At 33.9% G+C, this 22,978-nt stretch overlaps 1 protein-coding gene and 1 pseudogene across 3 annotated transcripts in view; one reads left to right on the forward strand and one right to left on the reverse strand.

Moving 5' to 3' along the window:
- The window catches only part of CDK19 (cyclin dependent kinase 19), a 228,641-nt gene that overhangs the window by 145,606 nt on the left and 60,057 nt on the right, over positions 1-22,978 (reverse strand). For all 3 annotated transcript variants that reach the window (XM_051997541.1, XM_051997540.1, XM_051997542.1), the window contains one exon: positions 9,911-9,986. In XM_051997541.1, coding sequence (XP_051853501.1) covers positions 9,911-9,986 — 76 coding nt within the window. The remainder of the gene's footprint in view (positions 1-9,910; positions 9,987-22,978) is intronic.
- On the forward strand, positions 497-4,629 carry LOC127559240 (DNA damage-inducible transcript 4 protein-like; annotated as a pseudogene).

Here is a 22,978-nt window from a genome sequence, read left to right on the forward strand (position 1 = left end):
TAACTGAATCATTTTATAAGTATTTAAATAGCTCAGCTGGGATTCCATCACTTCTACTAACCTTCTAACAATGATTCCTAAGGCTCATAGGACTTCTTTTTCTAGTTTGTCTGGTTTAAATTTGTAACCACAAGCCCTGTGATGTATAGACCTTTCTTGTATAATTCTACATATTCTTGCCATACATTCTTTCTTAATTTGAACAGTATTTTATTTTTCCAATTACATGTAAAGATAATTTTCAGCATTTTTATAAGATTGTGAGTTCCAACTTTTACAGAGAGAGAGAGAGAACGAATACTGCCTAAGAGAATTAGTAAAGCAGTTTTCATCTTAAGAGGGAAAAGACCCCAGGAAAGTTCTGACTGGCCTGAGTGATACACAAACACCTCCAGACTACTTTTGCTGAATCAACAAACAAGTTCTAGGGGCATCTGGGTGTGGGAGGCAGCCTCTGGGTGAAACTTTCATTTCACCTATGGGAGTCTAATTGAAAATGAGAAAATTGAAGAACTTCCACTGTCAAGGGACACCAAGCAATTCTTCTGACCATCCTAGGCTGAACTGCAGCTACAGGGAACAAGGAGCTAGCACATATCTGGTGAGTACAGTAGCACAGGGGTGCACTTGCTGGAAAAGAGTGTCCCTGGTTTCAGTTCCAGGGCAGAGTACAGTTGTAGTTTGCAACCACCTAAGGGACTGAAAAGAGCAGAATCATTTGCTGGACAGAGCTAGTGGCCCTAGCCATGCCTTGGAAGTGGGGAAGGGAGTCCAAGATTGAACCCCAAAATAATCCTCAGAAAATAAGAGTAAGAAAGACTTATGGCTTGAGGCATCATTCCTCATACTTGGGACCAGAATCTGATTACATAAATACCTGCTAAAAATAAATAAATGAATGAATTTATGAAACAAAAATAAATTTTAAAAATTTAAATTTAAATTTAAAAAAAATAAGGAGAAACAACCCAATCATAGACAGCTGCTATGGGCTCAGAGAAAGCTTACAGAATATCATAGTTAACTGACCACCCAAGTTAAGGAGAGAATATTTGAAACAAGAAAAAAAAAAATTAAACAACATGGAGTTACAATAAGGACGACACAAGAACTAGCGGCTATTATGTTGAAGAACCATAGGTTTTGGAATATTATATTTCAAAAAAGGGGTAGCCCCACAACCTACCCTGCAAAATTAACTATAATCCTAAATGGCAGAGTGAGGGATAGGGAAAGGTGGGTGAATGAACACATTTAACAAACTGATAAGCTTTACAATACTTGTGACAAAAATCCCATAAGTTAAGGGAAATTTTAACATTACATCCAGGAGAAATATAAGATAAGGACTCAACAGAGTCAAACTGTTTACTGTTTACTTCTTTATGACTGTAATCATTATTTGAATAGTTTTTTTTAAAAGGCTTGGGATGAGTTGAATATGATGGGGTGATTCCAAAAAAATAAAACTGCAGGAAAAGATAAATAGGAGTAATTATTTTATATTAATGAGGCATAAAAGGAAAAACTATAGATAAAATAGAACATAAACATGAAACACTTTTTGTACAAAGTCACACTAAATGATTGAACATTCATAGTAAATAAAGTCAATATAATTTTTTAAATGACAATTTTACCTAGCTAATCTAAATTGTTTTACTGAGAAAAAATAACAAAGTTCATTTGGAAGAACAAAAAGAAAATAGGTAATGGAAGCAGATTTGTTACTTGCCTATTTTACAAGGTAAGAATATTGTTAAAGTATAAAAATTGATAACTGTGATGACTTTAAAATAAAACTTTCCTGTATAAATAAAATTTATGCAACCAAGAATAGAAGTAATACAGAAACTTGGGGAAAAACTTTCAGAGACAATCTCTCAAATAGGATGTGACTGGGTTGAAATATTATTGTAGTGTTAAAAATGATTAATGGATTTGGAGTGCCTTAGATTTTCTAAATAAATATTATGTCTTCTGAATAGAGATTTTTAAATTCTGCCTTCCTGACACTTAACTTTCTCTTATTGCTATTTCTAAAAATTCCAAATCTATGTAAAATAAGACTATTGAAAAGTAGATAGCTCTGTTTTTTGATGGGTATGCTTCTAGTGTTTCTCCATTTTTATAGACTATTACCTGATGATTTTGAATATATAGTTTATCATCCTATGCAAAGCTTACTTTAAATTCTTTAATGTAGATTAATGACATTTTTCTGAAAACTATCTCTTCTTCTAATAAGTCATACGGACAGAGGAAGAGGTGTTAAATCAGTTTGGGATCAAACCAATATTTGCTTCATTCATGGCACTGACTTAAAATATGTTCTTGTCCTTATTATTGTTACTACATCTTAAAAATCCTACTAAAGAAAATTCATCTTGACTAGTAACTATGTAGAGTATTTTTAAAACTTTGAATTAATTTCCTTTACTTTGGAATTGCTCTGGCTTTGGTCTCTTTATATTTATGTGAAACACACTTCTGAAACATTAGTCAGCTATTAACTATTAAACATTTATTATGTGCCAGACATTGTGCTAGGCAAGGAAGATAAAAATAAAAAGAGAAAGATGGTCCTTCAAGGAGTTTACAATCTAATGGAGGAAGACCACACAAAAAGGAAACTGAAAAGATGAGACTGAGTAAGGAAGGTACCCCAGGAAGGGGCATGGTGGAAAAGTCAGAGAAGTCCTAGACCAAGGCAACCATGGGAGATATGAGAAAGACATTCTGAGTTGAGCACTTCTTTTTAAGAGAGGGATATTTAGATTTATTTAATTTAATACCTGATTCACTTAGCTACCAATTTATTAATTTAATTTTAGAAGTGACTTTATTTGCTTTAGAAACTTCCTTTTTAAATTAGAAGCTTTATCATTCAAAAATTCCCTACAAAATGCATCTCTTCAAAACATTTCAAAATCCAAATGCTTCATACAGCTTTATTAAGTTTTGATGGAGGAAAGGTGCAAGGGGGAGGGCAGAATGGGAGGACAAGCCCAGGCATTGTTCACTCTCATTGTACAGAATCCAGTTCTCCTGATCCATTCAGACATCCGCTGGCTCCACTCACAGTCAGACTCATCCACTGAGGCTCTCATTAGGCTTGGCTGTACTTCCAGCCCAGCCTATTCCCTGCTCTGTGCCTTGAACCCGACCCCAGTTCCACGAACGTGGCTGCAGCAAAAAGTGCCAGCCATGCCAGAGCTTGCTTCTCCTCCTCTTCCTCGTGGCTGTCCACTCCAGACCAGCCACAGGATCGCATGGCCTGGCGACAGTGGCCCAAGTAGAGAGGCTAGGCTGCTGCACGAGTCTGGAAAGCTCCAACTGCAAATCACTGGACAGCTGCAATAGTGGCTTCAGCCTGGAGGATACAGAATACCTGCACAAAGTGTCACAGCCCAACTTTGACCAGCTCAGTGACCTAGAGGACAAGCACCTCTCTATCAGTTTGATGCAGACTTTTTTTTAGGAGACCCTGAGCCAGGCCAAGCTGGGCATCAAGTACCCGGATATCTTCTGATGCCCAGTCAGCTGGTGACCCACGTTGGCAAGAAGCTCCTACACCTGGTTTACAGCAAGCCCTTTGGGAGGTCCTGCTGGACACCTGCGTGGAGCAGGGCTAGAGCCCTGCTACAGCATGGAGCAGCTGGCTGTGAACAATGGCTTGGTGACCACCAGCTGACCCTGGTGCTGAGACTGGATTCTTGCCTCTAACCCAAGATCCAGGGACTTTTCAGGGCCGGGCGTCCTCCTTCATCCCTGGTTTCAGCCAGTCCCTTAGCCTGAGCACCAGGTTCTGAATCATTAAGAAACTGTACAATTCAGAACAGCCCCTCATCAAAGAGTGCTGAGAGCCCAGTCTTGCCTCTTACCCACAGGACAGTAGGGAAGGAAGGGAGAGAAGGGCGCCGCAAGCTGGCTGTGGTGGGGAAGGGCTGAGGGACGTCTTTGTGCAAAACTGACTAGAACCACTACTGTGGGGGAGGTCACTCATGGAGCCCAGGGGTATTTGCAGGGCTGATGGGAAGAGTGGAGCTGGCTCCCCACAGGGGTCAGCCACAATTCTCCAAACTAATATGTAGCATGAATTTCCTTATTTTATTATTGTTGTTATTATGACTGACAGTGAAGATGACAGGTAATAGGGTGATAATGTTGTACTGAGCAGCTGGGCTGTTGGTCCTGGTCCCTTTGCAAAAGAGCGTTATGTGTGCTTGTGTTTCACAGGGGGGGACGGTGAGGGGAGTTTTTAGAGGATTGTTCTCATTTTTGTCCTGTGTGACTTAAAACCGGGGTCTGAAGGGGCCAAATGTGTATGTTTTTTGGATCAGCTTCACTACTAATGACCTGTTTTTAGACAGCTATCTTAGAGAAACTCACAGTTGTTAGAAAACAGTAAGGGTTTGGGTGCTGGGAATCTGCAAAAATGACTGCTAGGAGATGCTGGGGCCAACCAGTGATGCTGTGGGCTGGAACACACTTCTACAGTAGTGCCATATGGGGTTTCCATCTAGTACCATTTATGTATTCAATTTGATGTTCAAGTATCAAGATCTATGCAATTTTTTTTAAGTTTGTTACTAAAAAAAAAAAATAGGTTTAATGGATAGACGGATAATTGGGTCCATGGCTTAGGCTTCTAAATTTTATTTATGTCAGAGTGCAATTTCTCTATTGCTTTTCTTCCTTGAGAAAACTGCTATGATTTTGAATGATGGTGGACTTCAGCATGAAAATTTTTGTCGTCTTCTACTTGTGGGATTTTTTCCTTTTGAAAATAACTAGGGTATGCCTAGTAGAGTTGAATCTCAAGGTTCTCCCCTTCAGAGTTTTTATTTTCTAAATCAAAGTTTGTTTTTATTCATACTGAAATATTATAATGAATGATTTCCTACCATATGATATCAATTATTTTTTGTTTTTCTAAATTTCTTGCAACACTTGATAGTTCTGCAGTTGCTACATCTTGATCAACAGCTGATTTTCATTTATTACCCCATTCTTTCAAACAGTTATTTTCTGAGCTTATTTTTCTACTGCATTATGGCTATTGTTCATTACTTCTTATTTGGGAAGGGAAGATCATTTTCTATTATATTCTTCATACATCAAAGAATCCAATATATTTAGTCAGGTGTTACCAAAAAATGGGTGCACACTGCAGCTCACCCATAGCTTCTCAATCTGTGCAGTTCCTCTCTACGTATTCTCATAAAGCCTCCATGAAGTGGCTCAAGTACAACTTTTAGAATATCCATGTTATCCCTCACTCATTACAAAATTAGCAATAAGCAATTGTGCACATTCTTCTTACCTGAGGAACACAAGAATCATGTCAAAATGATTGTCTTTGAACCTTTTATGCTGTTTTTCAATTCTAGTTATACTTCCACTGGTGATTTTGTATTTTATTAAGATGTTCTGTTTGCTCTTGTGTTTTTTTTTTTTACCAGTATTCCCCTTTAGCTAACCTCTTAAATGTGTCATTTACCCATCTGAAGATGTCTTTCCAAACATTGTTTTTCTCCATTTTCATTTATTCTGATAGTTTCAACATATTTCTTCACCTTCTTCATTTTCTGTATTTGCTGTGGCTTTTATTAAGTTTTTCTTTTCTTTGAAATGTACATTGGTTGCTGGAGAGACTTGTGGTATCCACTTCCTTGGAACTTCTCATAATGCCATCTTGACTGCAAAACCATAAATAACTTTTAATACATGACTTCAATCCATCTCTATGACCCAGAGATTGCACAAATGAACATATAATAAAAAAGGAGGCAGAAACCATCATGAGGTACCTACTCCATGACAGAAATTGCATTGACATCAGTGATACAAAGAACAAAATAAACGATCCTGTACTCCAGTACACAAAATAAGCAAACACAAGAAAATGAAGAGGATGGAGGACACTAGCAGATGAAGAATCTCAAGGACTTGAGATGCCATTTACCCTTTCTTTATTCTTTGAAATCTATTATCCCAAAAATATGAATTGCACATTTATAACTCTAATCTACAACAAAATCCAAAAATGTAAAAATTATTTTCAAAAGTTTTCATCATTTCTATTTCATTAACCAAGTACTTCCCCACTATTCAAAATCAGATCCAAAAAAAAACTGCTGTTATCATTTCTTACAGTTTTTTAAAAAAACTAAAGTAACTTTAAGACAAATCAAAAGCTTAACTTCTGCTCTGCTTTTATCAGTATTCCAAAATCTAAGGAATCAATGTCAGTCATCTTTACTAAGGCCATTTATACTTCTAAAGTAACCCTTGTGGTTTGTTTTTTTTTTGTCATTCTGTTTCCTCATTCTAGCTTGATAGTATGTAGTGTCAAACAGTGTTGCTGACCTCAACATTCCCTAGAGCAAACAAGATTAAAATGTAATTAGGTAATAGTTAATAAAATTTTAAAATACATTAGAAAAAAGAAAATATTAATGTTATATATTAATGGCTTTCTAAATTAATAAGTGGCTGGCAGATATCCTAATATATGATTTAGTACCCCCCCCAATTGTTTAATACTACTGGTTTACATGATATTGTCTCTCCAATAATCATTACCCAATTCTTTCCCCCCTACTAAGGTCATACCCTTATTCAAGCAAAACTTTTGAATACATAATAATACATTACAATATTCTTTTTATTTAAAATTTAATTTTTGTTTAAAAAGTGATATACTTTTCCACGTCCATAATCTAGAGCAATACCTTTGATTAAATTTTAGGGATATTTACACAGAAGAGTTTACCTTCTTGAAATAAATTTCTAGTTTACCTTCTCATCTACCCTCTGAACATTTACATAAAGACATCTGAGGCCATAGATTTTACGACTTTACTATCCCCTTGATTTTTCTTTTTGGGTACTATCCCCTTGAAAATCATTTGTCGTCTCTAATGATATTCCTCCTATAAAAGCGCCTGCTACTGTCTATAGTATTTGGTTTGGGAGAAATAGGTCGACAATTTCTTTCTTACCTCTCCATTTTCAGTTTAAAGTTGTCTTGAGAAGATTTACAAAAATCCACAGGTCAACATATTATTTTCTAGTACCAAGGAAATGTATACCATCCCTGTTCAAGAGTTCATCATTTTAGTATATAAATTAGGGTCAGAAATCTAAATCCCACATCTGAAGCATAATTTGCTCAATCAGCTATCCATTTAGAAATGAAGCCATTTCTTCCAAAACTCTTATCTTCAACAGGCAGTAGTGATAAATAGATCAGCTCTGTCCCTTTTCATCTTCAATTCTTTTCCCTAAACTCCATAAATTCCAGAAATTCTTTAAAGATCCCTTCATTCAATGTCACTTATCATCATTAGATGTCAATTCTGCCAAGTTTGGGGAGGTTGTTATATCCTGAATACATGCCCAAAAAGGGAAGCATTTCTTTTTACTAATACTATTAACTAATAAATAGCCTCCATGATATATTCTTTAGCAAGAAGTCACCCAATACCACAACGAAAATGCTCTACATTAGAGGTTCTATTGAAATTCCTTCAAACCTAAAAAGCTGTTTCAGCCTTTTTTTTCCCTCAAAAGAAACACCCTCCTTTCCACCCTCCAAGGAAAATATCTCATCTACATTATATACTTTTCTTCTCTGTGCTACCCTCTTTCTCTATATTCTAAGTTTCTGTCTCAGATCAGGATCTCCTCTGCCTATTCAGTTCCTCTTTTCTTCTTAGTTTTCTCTTTGAAGTACTTCCATTATTTCAAGAATTTATTCTCATAAGACATGATGAGCAGGCTAATTTCAGAAAAGTTTGGACAGATTTACATGAACTGATGCTGAGGAAAGTGAGTAACAGCAAGATTATATGATGATCAACTATAAAAGAGTTAGCTTTTCTCGGAAATGCAGTGATCCAACACAGCTGGAATAGAAAATGCCATCTGTATCCAGAGAGAGAACTATGGAGACTGAATGCAAACCAAAGTATGGTATTTTCATCTTTTTTTTGTTTGCTTTTTTTTTCCCCTCATGGTCTGTTCCTTTTGTTGTCATTTTTCTTTCACAACATGACAAATGAGGAAATCTGTTATAAATAATGGTACAGGTATAACCTATATCACATTACTTGCTGTCTTGGGGAAGGAGGAACTAAGAAAAGAAAGGGAAAAAAAAATAAAATGCAAAATTGAACAAAAATGAATGTTGAAAACTGTCTTTGCATGTAATTGGAAAAATAGAATACTGAAATTTTTTTTAAAAAGAATTTATTCTCTGATAACTTAGAGAAGAAAAGACATATGTCTAGCCCTTTCAGTTTCTCTTTTAACTGTAAATGTAATAGTTATTATTCTGCCCTAAGAGAAACATGAATATAGTATATACAACATAAAGTAGGCACTAAAAATATTGATTATTGATTGAGTGAATGTTCTCTTGCCTTCCATACTTGCTATAATGGAGACACGAATTTTCAATACCAAATAACTAAATGTTTATTTGCCTGCCAAGTAATACCTGGTGAAAAGCCTTTTTTTATGAGCCTTTCCATCCTATTTTACCTACTTTATCCTATTTTATTTGCTTGCTCAAGTGCAACTTAACTGCAATGAAGAGATTTCTGCCAAAACACTAAACCAAACAGAAGCTCTCTCAGCTCGTGTCTAAAAGCATTAGCAAGAAATCCTGTTATTTTTTTCTCCTCTTCCTTTATGTGCTCCTACAAAAAGCTCAGTCTTTGACTATCCTCTCATCTTGACTCTTCAATCCATTATGAAGAGTTGGTGAATATGCCTCTGCTGCTGCTTAAACAGTTATACAATAATAAAATGAAAGAAGATAAATGTTTCATCTCACTTTGAAAACTAGTTTGCTCAGTTTTAGAAATACATCTCTACAATTAATTCATACAGTGAGCAGTCATGAGTGAATTTCTAGTTACAATTTAACTCTAGAATCTTATCAGAGTTATAAATGTGGCTTTTGCCACATATGTGTCCTGATCTTGAGAATCAAAAGGCAAAATTACTATGACCATCTTTAAGCTAATGTGTATCTATAACCTGAAGTTTATAGGAGAATCTGGGACGATGATTCAATGCAGAAGGGTAATTTTAAAAAACTTAGCTTTATATTAGTACCCTAATTTGAAAGAAAAACAGGAAGTCTGGGAAAAAATTTCATTTTAATTCTGATGGTGCATCATTTCTCTTTTGTCTTCAACCATTATGTTCTCTTCTTTTCTAGTAAGCAATTTGTAATAAAGTTTTGCTTTCATGGAATCGCCAGTTCCAAAGGTTACCAAAAAAAAACTCATTCTACAACACTTTTGTTTCTTTAGAATTTATTAGCATAAACTTATAAAAACTTTGCTATAGTCATTAAAGAATGCATAGTAAATTTAAAAATTACATTTGTAAAGCATTTAAACATTGTTATAAAATGTCACAATAAAAATTAGTCACCATAAAAAAAAACAATTTTAACAAATAAATGTTCTTCAAATTTTCTCCTATATTGCATATTCAAAAAGCTACAAATGCTATCGCTTTCCTCCTTTTTACCTGAACTTTTTAAGATTTGTATTCAGCTCAATACACTGTAAGCTTCCTGCTTCCCTTCATAACTCCTCCTATTACATAGAAAAATGAAATTCATACAAAACAAATAGTCATTGAATCATCACTTGGGTACAGAGACTTCTTATTAATAAAATGCACTGTGATCTTATGAATATTTTCACCCGAATTATACCATCAGATTCACTACTCAAAAAGGAATGCAGCCTCTTTCACAAACATTTCACTTTAGAATCATTGAATATTTTTGAAATGAACAGATATTCATACAAAGTTTCTCATATTAATACCATCTAAAATAACTAATATGATAAAATAAAGAACTATGTTTATATCCACTTACTGCAATCTCTCTACAAGCCGACATGGATATTCCTGTGCCTTCAATTTGCTTCAATGCATATTCCTTTTCATCTTTTCTGCACATAAACAAAAAATCATCATTTTATTTTTCTATAATTTATCTTTAGATTTAAATTTTTAAAATGCAGATATAGTAATTTCCCTAAAATCAATTACAAAATAAAATGAAAAAAGAATTCTCAATGTTAAGAAAATCTTTTCAAAATCCTTTGCAATGCTTCATAAATATTTTTGGCATTGACATCTCAATTCTAGAAAGGTAAACTTTCAAGAAGAAATAAACACTGACTTGTAACAAAATCATTGATATAAAAATGTTACTATGCTGAGGTTATGAGTTTTTATCAGTCATCACTCAAAATTAAGGGTCTAAGAATACAGAATTCCATTAGAATATGGAATAATCAACAAATATATATATATGTATATATATATACATACACACACATACATACACATATATATGCAAGGTGGCAGTATTAGAAATCAAGAATCAAGAGCTATCCTTTTCAATGACTTTTATGGAAAGTACCATCCACATTCAGAGAGAGAATGAAGGTTGAATGTGGATCAAAGCATAGTATTTTAACCTTTTTGCTTGTTTTTTTCCTTTAGATCTGTTTTGTTTTTGTTTTTGTTTTTTGCCCAGCATGACAAATATGGAAATATGTTTAGAAGTACACATGTTTAACCTATATCAGACTGCTTATAATTCTATTAGATGGGGGGAAGAGGGGAGAAGAGGGAGAAAAATTTGTAACACAAAGTTTTGTGAAACTGAATGTTGAAAGTTATCTTTGTATGTTATTTGAAATACCATTAAAAACAGAAAATAAATAAAACAAAACTTAAAAATGAGAGATTTTTAAAAAAAAGAATCAAGAACCTATAGAGGGAAATATTTCCTAGCTAATATGTCTTAAGTTATTTTCTGTGGCACAAGACACAAGGCCGAAAACACCCAATAGATATTACTGCTATTACCAGAACTTTGTTTTATATTCAGTTATCACAGTTTACCCCTTCCTTAAAAAAATTACTAGTTAACAAATTCTACCACTTGAAACAAAAAAACTCAAAATATTCTATTTCTAAAAATAATATGCTGCAAGAAAAAAAAATTTAATGCCATTCTTTCCCACATGTAATCATTCAACTTCTGTTCAGATGTTGTAGAAACAGAGACAAAAAATAAGGACCAAGTAATCAAATATCCAAATAACTAAACTCCAAATTATTCTTTATCCTACAATATTGTATAGGTTAATATAAGTCAGCATAATATGCATGCTCTGATTTTTTAAAATTCCATTACAACAATGAATGTTTTTAAGGATCAAGTATTTGGTACTGCAATTTAGTTTAATAAATACTAAGTCAGAATCCAGACAAAATTTTCATATAAAACCACAATAACTTTAATAAGATTTGCCACTTTCCCTCAAATGAAATACTACATGAGCTCAAAAATTGTAGTTTTATTTTTAATTCTGTAAGGAAGATACAATCTGGATGAATAATAGTTGCTATGGGAACCATAAGATTCTTTTTTTACAACAAGTGAAAGAATAAAATTATCACATATTTATGCCTTTTGAATTCTAAATCTAGACTGTCAGAGGAACTTAGGGAATACAGTATGAAAAAAAGAAGTCAACAACTCAACCAATGTTTATTAAGCATCTATTATATGCACAGCACAAAGCTAAGCATTAGATAAGATACATTCCTGTCCTGCTATAACCTATATTAGTTTGCATGCTGTTATAGGGACAGGAGAAGTAAAGGAGGGAGAAAAAAATGGGAACTCAAAATCTTACCAAAATGAGCATTGAAAATCATCTTTACTTATAAGCGAAAAAATAATACGACATTAAAATTTTTAAAAATTCCTAACCTACCCCCCAAAAAAAGAGAGAAACATAAAAAAAACACACTATATATATATGTGTGTGTGTGTGTGTGTGTGTGTGTGTGTGTGTGTGTGTGTGTAAAAGGCAATTAAAAAATAAACTGCTTGGGGAAATAATGTGTCCCTTATAAACTCCATAACCAGAGGGTTACAGAAGAAGTCTAAACAAATATAGAGTTAAGAGTGACTGTTATGTTTTGATGATCAAAGCTGGTACCACATGGTTCCAGTAAGCCCCTGGATAATGCCAACCTTCATTTATCCTTCTATTTTACTGTAATTTTATTAACATTTATTAACATTTCTAAATATTTGTTGTAACTATAGGAGCATTAGGACGAACTCTGCAAGAACCTATTATCCCCTCAAGCTCTCATTTTGTATCTCCCATCCTTCTCTCAGCTTAACTACTAGAGAGGGAAAAAACTGTTTACACCCTGCCTCCACTTCTTTCCTTCTTATTGATTCAAGACTTTGTAGTCTGGTTTCCTAACTTCACCACTTGTCCTCCTAAGTAAGCAAGTGTCTCTTAACTGATAAATGCGATAGTCTTTTCTCAGCTACCCCACACTCCTAATTTCTCTCCCCCTTTTCAATTTCTTGATACAAATGACACTTGACAATCTCTCTCCTCCAGAAGTCTGTCCTTAGACCCTAATCATTTCCCTCTCTACATTCTCTCTTGATGACTCCATCAGCCATGATGAATTTAGTTAATTTTAATTTAACAAAATATCTCCATGTAGATTACTCACAGTAACTAGCCCATTTCTGCTCTAAGCTTCAACACCCTATTAGCAACTGCAGGTTGGCGATGCAAAAGTGAATATTCTTGAAATATCTCAAACTAAACAAAACAGAAATTCAACACACATACACATATACACCTGCCCCATTTCTATCTAAGCATCAATTTTTTTTTCCAATTTCTCAGATTTATAACTTCAGTAATATCCTTGACTCTACGTTCTGTCATTCCAAAGAACCAACTACCTTTACTGCTACAAATTATCTTACTAAAATAAAAAACAAAAACCTTCTTCTCTATACAGTCACTTTCTTAGTTCAAGTTTTCTTGACTTTTACATGAAATACTACTGTAAGTCTCTTAATTGGATTCTGTGCCTAAAGTCTTGGTCCACTCTATGTCATCCCAAACTCAGCTGACAGTGATTTTCCCCAAGTGTGGACTCTTTTAGACAATAAACTTAATGGTTCTCTTACTACCTCTAAAACATAAAATATTCTATTCAGTTCTCTAGACTCTTCATTTGAAAGCTTTCTTATCATTCCTGTCGATTTTCTCATTAATATTTTTTGAGAAAATCTTTCTAAACACTCAGAACCTTTAAAATACTGACATTATACGGAAAACAGAAGCTCTGAAAGCCTGAATGAGTGTATTTTTCTTCAACAGAAATGCTAGGGATTTAGAAATATGATATATTAATAAAAATTGCTTCTGTCTAAAATACAAAGTGCAGTATTAATATTTTTCTTCAACAATTACATGGCTTCTGAGGCCCCTTCCAATTCTAGATCAACAATCCTATTATCACTGCTTTAAATTCATAGATTCTATTTTTCTTTCTCTCTCCAAAATAAAATGTAATATGTGGGTGGACAGATGCACCAAACACTGTGGGGATGGAGCTAAAAAATGACCAACCATTTTGTAAAACAATATGGAACTTTTCCCAAAATGTCACTGAACTAACTATTCCTGCCCTTGAATCCAATGACACCTCTACCAGGCATATACTCAAAGAAAACAAAAACTGAGGATAAGAACCAATATATGGAATAAATACAACTTTGAAATAAACAGAACCAAGAGAACTTAATGCAATGATTAAAAAAAAAAAACTTTATTCAATTGCCCCTTCCTGAAAGGATAAGCAATCAGATACATGTACAATTATGTAAAACTTTTCCATATTAGTCATTTTGCCAAAGACGACTCAAAAGAAAAAAGAAAAAAAGTAAAAAATTGCATGCTACAATATGGATTCAAACTACATCGATTCTTTTTCTGGAAGAGGATATTGATTCATCATTAGTAAGTCCTTTTGGATTGTCTTGGAACACTGTTACTATATACAACATTCTCCTCCTTCTGCTCATTTCACTATGCATCAGTTCATGTAAGACTTTCTAGGTTTTTCTGAAATCATCCTGCTTTTCATTTTTTAATGGCACTATAATAATCCATGACAATCATTGTTTAACCATTCCCCAATTGATGAGAAACCACTTTAAAGAGTTCTATGTTCCTATTTAACATGTTTTGAACTACCTGCCATCTAGGGGAAGGAGGAGAAAAGCTAGAACAGAAGGTTTTGCAAGGGTCAGTGTCGAAAAATCACCCAAGCATATTTTTATATATAAAAAGCTATAATAAATAAACAAATAAATAAATAAGCATTCTATGTTCTGATCACCATGGTGACTAATCATGATGGAAGATGACTGATGATAAATCTTTACAATGAAATGGTCTAGGAACACAGAACTAGGCATGCATTTTCAGAGACAGCCAACACCAGTAATTTTAGTGTTTACTATGTTCCAGGCACTATGCAGAGTACCAGAGAAACAAAGAAAGCAAAAAGGATATTTCAAAGAGTTGCAGGCATGGGGGCAGCACCAGGCAAAGTATTCAAGAATTAGAAGATAAGAAATGTATGAGGAGATGGTACAAACATGTTATCTGGCAAAAGATTCAATATGTGAAATGAGAAAAAGTAGTTTAGGATAATAAAAAAATTAGGTCAGCTAAGAGATTCAAAAATGAAAATACATGAGCTCCTCTTCTTTGCATATCCTGATCCCTGAAGCCTCAGTCCAGGAACGCAACCCTTATAAAAATGCAACCTGATAATTTTTGCAAGTACTACCCACTTGTCCCCTTTGCAAAAATAACTAATGAACATAGAAAAAAAAAAGTCTCACCACCAAAGTTCTGTTAAATCAGAAGTTTATAGTACCATTTTATTAATGAAAATGACATTAAATAAGATGCATTATCATCTACTTTGCTGTTCTACCTCAAGGAATAGAAATTTTTGATAAATGTTTCCTTTTTTTTTTTAAAAGTTGAACTCTATTTAAAAATGCTTAATAAATAATTGTTCTTTAACTTATTCATTACAACCAAAATCAAATACTCCAATTGAGAAAAAATAAACTATGAACATCCAAATCAAAATGTAGTGAATCAGAAATAAAGAGAACTCAAGAGGAAAGAACTAATGAAAAGAACTTCAAGATAATAAACTAAACTTGTGAGCACCACTTGCTTCTCACAGCTCTCCCTTTTTAGTATCCCTCCCCCCGCCTTAGAGTTCCTCCCCCTATCTTACCCCTTTCCCTCCCAGTTCCCGTATTCCCTTCCACTTAGCTTATTCCTTCCCTTTTCACTTTTCCCTTCTCACTTTTCAATGAGATGGGAGAAGTTTCACCATAGATTGAATATGTCTTTAAGATTTTTCACTTAAAGCCAATTCTGAAGGCAGTAAGATACCCACTATATTCATCCCCCTCCATTCTTTCTCTCAGATATAATAGGTTTCCTATGCCTCTTCATGAGATGTACTACCCCCACTTTACCCTTTTTCTGGTACAATGTCCTTTCCACATCAATTTCTAGAACAAGGTATACATGTATTCTTCATACATCTATATAGTCAAAATATAGTTCCCAAGATTAATCTTTACCTTTTTAGATTTCTCTTGAGTTCTATATTTGTAGATCAAACTTTTTGTTAAGTTCTGGTTTTTTCATCAGAAATAGATGAAATTCGCTTACTTATTTGATAAAAACTGCTGGGATAATTGGAAATTAGTATGGCAGAAATTAGGCATGGACCCACACTTAACACCATATACCAAGATAAGATCAAAATGGGTCTAAGACCTAGGCATAAAGAACGAGATTATAAATAAATTAGAGGAACATAGAATAGTTTATCTCTCAGACTTGTGGAGGAGAAAGAAATTTGTGACCAAAGATGAACTAGAGACCATTACTGATCACAAAATAGAAAATTTCGATTACATCAAATTAAAAAGCCTTTGTACAAACAAAACTAATGCAAACAAGATTAGAAGGGAAGCAACAAACTGGAAAACATTTTCACAGTTAAAGGTTCTGATAAAGGCCTCATTTCCAAAATATATAGAGAACTGACTCAAATTTATAAGAAATCAAGCCATTCTCCAATTGATAAATGGTCAAAGGATATGAGCAGACAATTTTCAGAGGATGAAATTGAAACTATTACCACTCATATGAAAGAGTGTTCCAAATCATTATTGATCAGAGAAATGCAAATTAAGACAACTCTGAGATACCACTACACACCTGTCAGATTGGCTAAGATGACAGGAAAAAATAATGATGAATGTTGGAGGGGATGTGGGAAAACGGGACACTGATGCATTGTTGGTGGAGTTGTGAACGAATCCAACCATTCTGGAGAGCAATCTGGAATTATGCCCAAAAAATTATCAAATTATGCATACCCTTTGATCCAGCAGTGTTTCTATTGGGCTTATATCCCAAAGAAAATACTAAAGAAGGGAAAGGGACCTGTATGTGCCAAAATGTTTGTAGCAGCCCGGTTTGTAGTGGCCAGAAACTGGAAAATGAATGGATGTCCATCAATTGGAGAATGGCTGGGTAAATTGTGGTATATGAATGTTATGGAATATTATTGTTCTGTAAGAAATGACCAGCAGGATGAATACAGAGAGGACTGGCGAGACTTACATGAACTGATGCTAAGTGAGATGAGCAGAACCAGGAGATCATTATACACTTCGACAACGATATTGTATGAGGACATATTTTGATGGAAGTGGATTTCTTTGACAAAGAGACCTGGGTTTCAATTGATAAATGACGGACAAAAGCAGCTACACTGGGAAACGAATGTGAACTATCTGCATTTTTGTTTTTCTTCCCGGGTTATTTATACCTTCTGAATCCAATTCTCCCTACGCAACAAGAGAACTGTTCGGTTCTGCAAACATATATTGTATCTAGGATATACTGCAACATATCCAACATATAAAGGACTGCTTGCCATCTAGGGGAGGGGGTGGAGGGAGGGAGGGGAAAAAAAAATCGGAACAGAAACGAGTGTCAATATAAAGTAATTATTAAATAAAAAATTAAAAAAAAAGATAATAAACTAAATCAATTTTTTAAGTTCTATTCACACATCCTCTCAATAGTTTAACACACACAGAATACCTTTAAAAGTTTCTATACATCATTATGGAAGATTTTTTTCCCAACCAAATTAGTTCTGCTATTTGAATCTTACCTTACCGATAGAACAGATCTCAAAATGGTTCATTATTGAGAGTCCCACAACTAACTTGCAACTTTAAAAGCAATATCCTATTCAAATGTTCTCCAAGTCTTATTTTACCTTTAAGTGTTGGAATCCTTTCTTTTCATCTGTGATCCACTCTATTTGGCATAGGAGAGATCTTCAACAATAGGAAAGAACAAGTAAAACCAATACTAAACCAGCCTAGATGATAAAGTAGAAGAAGGTGGTTATAATACAGCTTCTTCTTATGACTATTCCAAGATCTAAAGAAAGTGCTGAATCAAGTAATGATCAAGGAGAAAACAAAATATCAGCTCAGAAAGCAGGAACAAGAGCTACCTGCTATGTCTTTTTTAATTCAAAGCTGGGCTGTGGATCCAGTAAGAACTTAAAGTGGGGGGAGCATTTATAAAATACTTATGCACATTTAAAAAAAAAAAACTTCAGATGACAAAAATAGAACAATTTGGGAAGATGGTTTCAATTTTAAAAGATGTTTTTTTAAAAAAATTATGACTGGATTAAATCAAGAATAGCCCTTATCATCACTATTTTTTGATATAGTGCTATAAATACTAGCTACAGAATAAGACCAAAAAGAAAAAGAAAAGAAACTGAGGGAATAAGCCTAAGCAAAGGAAGAAAACTGTTGTTTTTTCAGAGATTCAACTAAAATAAATATATAGAGATATAAACATATATTATTTATGTTTACATATAAATATATTAAATATGTACATTATAAAATAAAATAACCTCAAAACAGTAAGATAGAATATAATAACCTCAGTATAGTAAGACATAAAATAAACTTACATAAGTCTTCAGTTTTGCAGTACATCACCAACAAAACCAAAAAGTGATAGAAATTACATTCAAAATAACCACAGAGTATAAATTATTTGGGATGCCAACTATCAAGATACACCAGAATTTTAGTAATATAATCATAAAATACAGAAATAAATGCAGGTCTAATTAGAGAAATATACATTGTTTATGACTAAGGGCAAAAAAAATCTAGCTAAATTAATATACTTATTCAATGCCACAATAATCAAATTACCAAAGAGTTAATCTAAAGAAATAGAAAGAAATCATAAAATTCATTTGGAACAAAATGTCAAGAACTTCAAAGGAAATAATGGGGAGTAGGGGTAGGAAGAACAGCAAAGTTCTAAACTAACTAAAATGCAATATTGATCAGAACTATTTGTTACAAGTTAAAAAATAGAAAAGTCACTTTGAGACAGATTACATATACAACATAGAGAAACAAAAATAAAAGTAGCATAATATTTATATTTAGCCACTGGATCATTGTGCCAAAAAGCTTCTGAAAAACCTACAAAAGCAATCTGGCTGAGACATGATTTAAATCAATATCTCATGGCTTATATCCACAACAAGTTCCAAATGCACACATGACATAATTATAGAAAGGCTCACAAGAGTGAAAATGGGTGCTTTTGATGATGGATAACTGAAGAGTTTCTGTATATAAATGAAATTACTGAAGTTAACAGTGGAAAGGAAGCAATAAGTTAGAGAAAACCTTTGCAACAAACGAAAGGTCTGATATCCAAAAAAAATTAGGAACTAAATGAAATATATAAGAACAAGAACCATTCTTCAACTGATAGTCAAAGGATATGAACAGGAGTTCCCAAAGGAAGAAATATAAGCATTCAATCATCAAAAATAAAAAAAAAATCTTCAAATAATAAGATAAATTCAAATTAAAACAAGGTTCCACCTGACATCCACCAGATTGGCACAGACAACAAAAAAGGTAAATGACAACTGACAGAGGGAATGGAAAGGACATGCATGTCATGGGACTCAAATAAAAATGAGAGGTCACTAAACCATACATAAACCATCCCTGTGGGGACATACTGTGAGAAATAAGCCTCTTGGATTCAAAAAAAGGTAAAGTTAAAAATCTATTTTATTACACACAACTGCAGATGCAGGTGTGTTCTATTACAGAATAAACACACACTAGGAGAAAAAAGAATCAAACATTATATCTTAATTCCCAGCCACAAAGTCCCTCCTGTTTCCCCATGTGCCAGGTAATCCGGAGTACCTAATTTCCTACACTGCTTATTATATATTTACCCCTCGCTGGGAAGGAGAAGTTGATGGGACGTGAGCTAATTGTACATGAGCACTTCAAGCAAAGGTTAACCTTTATTCAATTTAACTAACTCCTAACCTTGAACAGAATAGGACAGAACAAGTTTCATTCCATTTTATCTGGTTCTTCTGCTAATCTGAATTTATGGAGACAAACACTTCATTATATCTCTCGATATAACTTATAAAGCTATATGTTAACATTTTGCATGTTGTATTTTTATTTATTTTCTGAAATATTTCCTAATTAAATTTCAATCAGGTTCAGCTGCCCTTATACACACACATATACACACACACACACATACACACACATACACACACACACACACACACACACACATTAGACAGTATCTGATGTCCCTTTCAGCTCTAAATCTATGACTCTATAATGTACTACTAGTAAGGTTGGGAACTGGTCCAGTTATTCTGGAAAGAACTTTAAAACCAAATTCATGTATAAGTCACTAAAATGTACACAGCCTTTGAGCCAAATGTATACTACTAGGCTCTTGAAGTCCTCTCTAAATATAGCCCTCAAGGGAATCATAGAATTTAGAATTAGAATGATTTTACAGAGTTATAGAGGGAGATGACTTTATAAAGTTATCTACTAGCATCCTCTCTTTTTATTGATACAGAAATTAAACCTTAGAAGAGGAATTGATTTCTTCAAAGTTATATGGCTATCAAATTAAACAATTATCTCACAAGTCCCAAGTCTTCTGACTCCCACAGATGTTCCACGTTCTATTTCTATAGAGAAATATAAATCAAAATAATTCTGAGGTTTCAGTCAAAAATTGACAAAGATGACAAACAAGATGCATCATCAATGTTGGATGGGTCCAAAGCAACGAAATCTACATTTTGTCAAATTTAAGAGTTAGAGTTCCATATAAGTCTAGAAATCATGTCATAGAATGACAATGTAAAGCCAAGAACTACAGTTCCTGTATTTAGTCTATCAGAAAATTCCCATTCCAGTATGATCTTACTTAGGAAGACTGATGAAAGTTGTTCTAGTAGAACTAAAGAGAAGAAAGGAAGAGGGCCAAATCAGCAAATAGAAGCATTTTCTAATAACTAAAATTCTCTAATAACTAAAATTCCAATATGGAAGAATATTCTCCAAGAAACTTCTATCACTAATTATCTTCAAGTAGAAATTAGACAGCCATCTCTCATAAGTATTATATAGAAGTAGATTTCTAAATCATACCGGAGGTTGGCTAATAAGACTTCTAAAGTTCTGGTTCTATGAAGATGAAATTGAAATTGAAATTAAGAACTAGATGTTCCCTTCTACAATTGATCTGCAAAGCTGGGGGTCAAATATCTATTTATGAGATTGTTTCCCCCCCAATGTATTGATCAGTTTTGTAGATTTTCTCCATATTTATTTATTTGTTTGTTTGTTTTGCTGAGGCAACTGGGGTTGATTTGTCCAGGGTCACACAGCTAAGAAGTGCTAAGTTTCTTTCTTTCTTTTTTTTATTACAGCTTTTTATTTACAAGTTTTATGCATAGGTAATTTTATAGCATTGATAATTGCCAAACCTTTTGTTCCAATTTTTCCCCTCCTTCCTCCCACCCCCTCCCCAGATGGCAGGTTGACCAATACATGTTAAATATGCTAAAGTATAAATTAAATACAAAATAAGTATACATGATCAAATCGTTATTTTGCTTTAGAAAAAGAATCAGACTCTGAAATAGTGTACAATTAGCCTGTGAAGAAAATCAAAACTGCAAGTGGACAAAAATAGAGGGATTGGGAATTCTATGTAATAATAGTTCTTAGTCATCTCCCAGAGTTCTTTCGCTGGGTGTAGCTGGTTCAATTCATTACTGCTCCATTGGAACTGATTTAGTTCATGTCATTGCTGAAGATGGCCAGGTCTATCAGAATTGATCATCATATAGTATGGTTGTTGAAGCATATAATGAATGATCTCCTGGTCCTGCTGATTTCACTCAGCATCAGTTCATGTAAGTCTCTTCAGGTCTTTCTGAAATCATCCTGCTGGTCATTTCTTACAGAGCAATAATATTCCATAATATTCATATACCACAATTTACCCAAATATTCTCCAATTGATGGGCATCCACTCAGTTTCCAATTTGTGGCCACTCAAAGAGGGCTGCCACAAACATTCTTGTACATACAAGATTCTTTCCCTTCTTTAAAATTTCTTTGAGGTATAAGCTCAGTAGTAACACTGCTGGATCAAAGGGTATGTACACAGTTTGATAGTTTTTTGAGCATAGTTCCAAATTGTTCTCTAGAATGGCTGGATGTATTCACAATTAGTGGTAAGTTTCTGAGGCCAAATTTGAACTCAGGTCCTCCCCACTTCAGAGCTGGTGCTCTATTCACTGTGCCATCTAGCTGCCCCAACTTTAAAAGTCTTAATTATATGATGGAATGGCTCTCTGAAAGGACAAATGGAGGAATACAGAAAATTTAGGAAATGTAAAACCAAAATACATCAAAAAATATTTATTCTGAAAAAAAATTTTAGTCAAATATTCTATGGTGTGCTGTGGAAAAAAATCTTTGCATCAAACATCCCTATTTGATATCTCCAATATTCATACATCTAACAGAAATACATAAAACCAAAAATTATTGCCCAATAAAAGTGGTCAAAGGATATCACGCACAATATCAACAACTATATGGAAAAAAATTCCAAAGCATGAAAAGAAACATAAATCAAGTGAAATCTGAGCTTTTCTCAGAAAATTAGGAGGGACAACAAAAAGAGAGGATTTAGCAATGTTGAAGAGGTCAGATAATAAAAGGGATATTGCTGTTATTTATTCTTCATATCCGAAGACCAAAATGACATCATTATTTTGGAGTCAAGATATCATGTGTTTGACTATGACTGGTCAGTCCAAGAAAAGATCAGAAGGCCCACAGGGTGGGCACAAATATTCCATTTAAACATTTGGGCTGAAGACGTCTCTAGATCTGTACATCTCACATTTCCTTTGTGTAACTATGATTTGCTTTGTTAATAATAATCTCCTATGTCTCACCATCAATACTAAAGATCTTGAGAGAGACTGTGATGGTATCTTTATACCACTTCTGATATATTTACCTATCTTATAGTAAACTTTGAGCAAGTTTACTATAAGATAGGTAAATATATGTCTGGCATTCATACTACGTGATCACTTCACAGGAGTTACTCGCACTCCGCAGTAGAGTATGAATGTTTGGCAGTTATCTTATCTAGCCAGATAATCTTCAGAATGTTCCTGAGACAACTCAAATAGAAGCAGTTCAATTTTCTGACAAGACAAGCTAACGCCTGCCTCTCCCACTTTGTTTCAGAGGGTCCCAAATGCCAAGCTGGCTCTGGAGCTTAACTTCATCATCTGGATGGACAACTTTGGAAAATAAACTGCCAAGGCTGTGTATTTATCCACAGCATTTGAAATTTCTTCAACTACTTATAATCTGTGGCTTCATATATGGGCGGTGTGATGCTTGCTGGTACAGAATCTCTCTTTTTGGTACTGATAGTCAAGCTAGAATTAACCAGCTTCTCAACTGGTTAATAACCTGGCATCTCAGTTTCAGAAATTGCATTGACAGTACAATCATCTTCTAACCAAAAAGCTGTGCACCAACTCT

The sequence above is a fragment of the Antechinus flavipes genome, chromosome 4, assembly GCF_016432865.1.
Source record: "Antechinus flavipes isolate AdamAnt ecotype Samford, QLD, Australia chromosome 4, AdamAnt_v2, whole genome shotgun sequence".
Taxonomy (NCBI): domain Eukaryota; kingdom Metazoa; phylum Chordata; class Mammalia; order Dasyuromorphia; family Dasyuridae; genus Antechinus; species Antechinus flavipes.